The sequence below is a fragment of the Lucilia sericata genome, unplaced genomic scaffold (genome assembly GCF_015586225.1).
Source record: "Lucilia sericata isolate MDLA Ls3-8-SP2 unplaced genomic scaffold, ASM1558622v1 Contig001281F_arrow, whole genome shotgun sequence".
Classification (NCBI taxonomy): Eukaryota; Metazoa; Arthropoda; class Insecta; order Diptera; family Calliphoridae; genus Lucilia; species Lucilia sericata.
The window spans coordinates 54,024-58,048 of NW_023995232.1; the positions used below are offsets into that span (position 1 = coordinate 54,024).

General features: G+C 36.0%; 1 protein-coding gene across 1 annotated transcript; it reads left to right on the forward strand.

Moving 5' to 3' along the window:
• The first annotated feature begins 1,034 nt into the window (after positions 1-1,034).
• LOC119610816 lies at positions 1,035-1,768 on the forward strand. The gene is made up of 2 exons (XM_037966195.1): positions 1,035-1,223; positions 1,299-1,768. The coding sequence occupies exons 1-2, from the start codon at positions 1,056-1,058 to the stop codon at positions 1,680-1,682; spliced, it is 552 nt and encodes a 183-aa protein (XP_037822123.1). The 5' UTR covers positions 1,035-1,055; the 3' UTR covers positions 1,683-1,768.
• Positions 1,769-4,025: the final 2,257 nt, after the last annotated feature.

Genomic DNA, 4,025 nt, shown 5'->3' on the forward strand with positions numbered 1-4,025 from the left:
TAACTACTAACTAACTAACTAACTAACTAACTAACTAACTAACTAACTACGAACTAACTAACTAACTAACTAACTAACTACTAACTACCTACGAACTAACTAACTAACTAACTAACTAACTAACTAACTAACTAACTAACTAACTACCTAACTAACGAACTAACTAACTAAACTAACTAACTAACTAACTAACTAACTAACTAACTAACTAACTAACTAACTAACTAACGAACTAACTAACTAACTACTAACTAACTAACTAACTAACTAACTAACTAACTAACTAACTAACTAACTAACTAACTAACTAACTACTAACTAACTAACTAACTAACTAACTAACTAACTAACTAACTAACTACTGACTAACTAACTAACTAACTACTAACTAACTAACTAACTACTAACTAACTGACTGACTAACTAACTAACTAACTAACTAACTAACTATCTAACTAACTAACTAACTACGGACTAACTAACTACATCTGCAACATCCAGACGCTTTAGGCAACACTTCGCTAGAGGCAGACATGACCATTGTAGGAAAATCTATAAACACGAGGTGAAATAGTCCATTTAGTCCATCTGAAGGATGACAATACATGATGATCTGAAACTTTAAATAGTTTATAAGAAATTGCAGGCCTATATATTAGAGATCTATAAGTGGGCAAGGGACATTCTATAGCCGGGCGCTTTCCTATATTAGGATAAAGACCCTATTTCATTGGGGCTTCTTGGCTCTGTGTTTAATATATAATAAATTTCCACGATAATTGGTAGTCAAATAGCTAAAATATATAAAAACGTCAAAGTATAGAACTTTGTAAAACTCTAAGTTTAAGGTTTTGTAAAGGTCTTGGTATAAGAATTGGGAATAGTATGTGTAAAAATCTTACTGTAAGATTTAATTTTGAGATAATTTTGCATGTCCAAACATTTAATTTTAACAGTAAGTTTTGGAATAAAAAGTTTTTTCATGAACCCTCTTACTATGATTGACAATTTCCTTAAAATCAATTTCTGTTTAAAATTAAAAAAAATGTAATAAAATGTTTAAATTTAACATAATTTTGCTGCTCCTTTTTGTTAACCTTAAATACCTACAAAGTCAATACTCTAAACGTTGTGAATGGATAAAAGACATTCAGTTTCTGGAATATTGCCGTGGCGTTTATCCGCAAGAAGTTGCCATTAAATATCACGATGACTGGATTAAGGTGGGAGAACCTTTCATTTTATATCGTTCCAATATAAGTCAAACGGAATATATTGTATCCTTTAAACATTCCCAGTTACATGATTGTAAAATTATTGAAATTTTCTCCGCCTTAAATTTCACTTGTATTCAGCACCAACAAAAGGATCAAAAACTCAATCCTTTATATTTAAGAATAGCACTTGGCGCCTGTTTTCCCATGAACTTGTTTGTCACCGATGATTTGTTACGCATTTGTTTGCATCAAAATAAACGCAATGAAAAATTTAAAAAATCTTCGAAAAGTGTTTTGCATTATACTCTGGATCCTGAGCTAACCAGTGGCGGAGGGGCAGCAGTTGGTGTTGTCATTATTGGTAATTGGATATGGTTAATATATCATCTAAGCTTTAAATGGTTAATTGCATTTGCTTATGGAGATATGTGGAGTTTTTTGCTAAATATTTTCCAAGTAGTGTGAAATGTAACGTAAATATTGTTCTAATTTTTATGTATGATAACCGAGAACATTGTATTGAAGTCAGATGTGTATTTGTGAAAAGAGTTGTGTGCATTTTGAAATTTCTTTTTAAACGAAAATAAACAAATTTATTTCGTGCAATAAATTGTTGTTAATTGAAATTATTACATTTGCTATAAATTTCATGAATATTTGTGTGCTAAGGTGAAGTTGAAAATGTTTTAAGTGATCAGTCGAATGAGCAGTCACTCCTTAGAGTATAGTAGGCGATAAAGGTTTAATGGCACAAATGTAATAAGATTTATAATGTGACCCAGTGTTAGTTCTGAATATTTCTTAATATTAGTAAGGATAGTAAGGATTTGCGATTTTTCGAATAACAGATATTGGACCCAGGTCAAAACGTTCAAGATGTTATTTGACACAAACATGTCTTGAGACCTATACTAAGCCTGTTGTAATTGACTTAAATCGGTCTACTATTTCACCGGACCCCATTAGGGCGTTAGACCTTGTAATTACAGAAATAGGATCAAACGGCCAGAATTGAGAGGGGAAATGGTGAAAAAGTTGAAATGATGGTCGCTAGGGCTTTGATTAACTGCGAGGGTATGAAAAATGGAGACACTAACATTGTTCTAAAGAAGGGTTTGACTGACGTTCATGCCAGAAACGTAGAGCATAATTGTCAGATTTCGAAGGAATGTGATTTGCATAAGCTTCTGAGTTTGCCAAAAGACTCCATCAGAGAAATTTACGCCACTCAGAAGTTTAAGGAATTAACATCACTGTGATATCTGCTCAAAATCTGAAGGTAAAGATATACCCAAACCAACTATTCCACATGACATAAGATTTTTCAAGATTTTTCAAATGCTGACCGATCAAAAGAAATCTCTGGCTTTTCTGGATAGTATAAAGCAAAGAGAAGTACCTTGGACGTTGGATTCGAAAGGGTCTATGGTCATGTAAGTGTCATGAGTTGCTAGCCATATCCCGCCTAACGAAAAGCTCTCGGCTTTGGTAAAGCTATGGAAAGATACTTAGGATAAAGGGTACAGAGAAATCTCCAGATGGTTCTTTTAAGGACTCCCAATCTGTCCTGTAGATATTCAGCCTAAACTAAAGTCGGTGTCCGTGAGGGCAACAGGTGCACTGCCCCAGTATGGACCTCATTCCTCAGTGATACCCAATGGCTCAGAATAATGCACTTCGAATCGCAACCGGATGCGTCAAGATGACGAATGTGGATCATTTGCATAAGGAGACCATGTTACTGTCAGTCAGACAACATAATGTGTTGTTGACTAGGATCCCACTCCCAGGCACATCCGGATGGACTTCCGACATCCAAGACGTCATACAATCGGACATCGACAGACTGTCAATTGCAAGCGCTTGGGAAATGTTGCATCAAACGCGGTCACCGAAGCCATTAATGGCTACAGATGCAACAGAGTCCTAAATGAAGAACCCCCTGTGATCTCGGTTTGTGAGAGACAATTGCCCAAGCATTCTAGAACCATCTTGGCAAAATTAAGAGTCGGTTGGTGTAGTATCCTCAACTGCTTCCATGACATCAAAGACCTAATGGCACGGTGCATTTATTCAATTGGCCAGCTAGGTCTAGAAATTTGCGCGCCATAGACCTAGTGTTAAGACCGACTGAGGTGGCCCAGTCTCTCCAGCTGCCCCTTCCACCCACAGACACTAACTCAAATAATTAAGTTTTTATTGTTATAATTTCAGGAAAGAACTACCGGCCACAGTCGAACTGTTACAACAACAAACTAGAGGTATCATTTGAATCCTCGACTATTCCTTAAATTCACTTGACCTGGGGTAGAACTGGAGAATATAACTTATATGTGGTATCACGGGAACCGGTAGCCCACAGTGCAAAGTTTTTAACTCTTTTGCCGCTTATTGAGAAGGTTTCTTCGGTGTGCACGTCATGGCTGTGGTTGAACCCAATATTGGTAAGAGAATATTTGTTTAAATACCGATACGTGATAAAATCTATGACTGTAGAGCTAAATGTTGGGAATGAGTTGATGTGAAATGAATGAGAACATAACGATAAAGTGTCGAATGTTTTCTGCAGAAGCTTTTGAGATTGAAAAACTCCTTCAGAGAAACTTGCTCTGCTGTGAAGTTTGAGGTATTAACATCACTGTGATATTTGCTCTAAATCTGAAGGAAAACCCATCCTCTCCTAATGATGAGGTCGAAGGACCCTAAGCAAATATCACGTAAAGGACGCAGTGTTCGTTAAGTGCCCATCATAAAGATTTTTCAAATGCTGGCCAAATGGTGTTGGATGGACGGTATCCTATTCAGATG

Excerpts from the sequence above, each read along its gene's own strand:
- LOC119610816 (XM_037966195.1), top strand. The coding sequence starts at position 1,056 with ATGTTTAAATTTAACATAATTTTGCTGCTCCTTTTTGTTAACCTTAAA. Across the intron at positions 1,224-1,298 it reads ATCACGATGACTGGATTAAG|TTACATGATTGTAAAATTAT; the intron begins GTGGGAGAACCT and ends AAACATTCCCAG.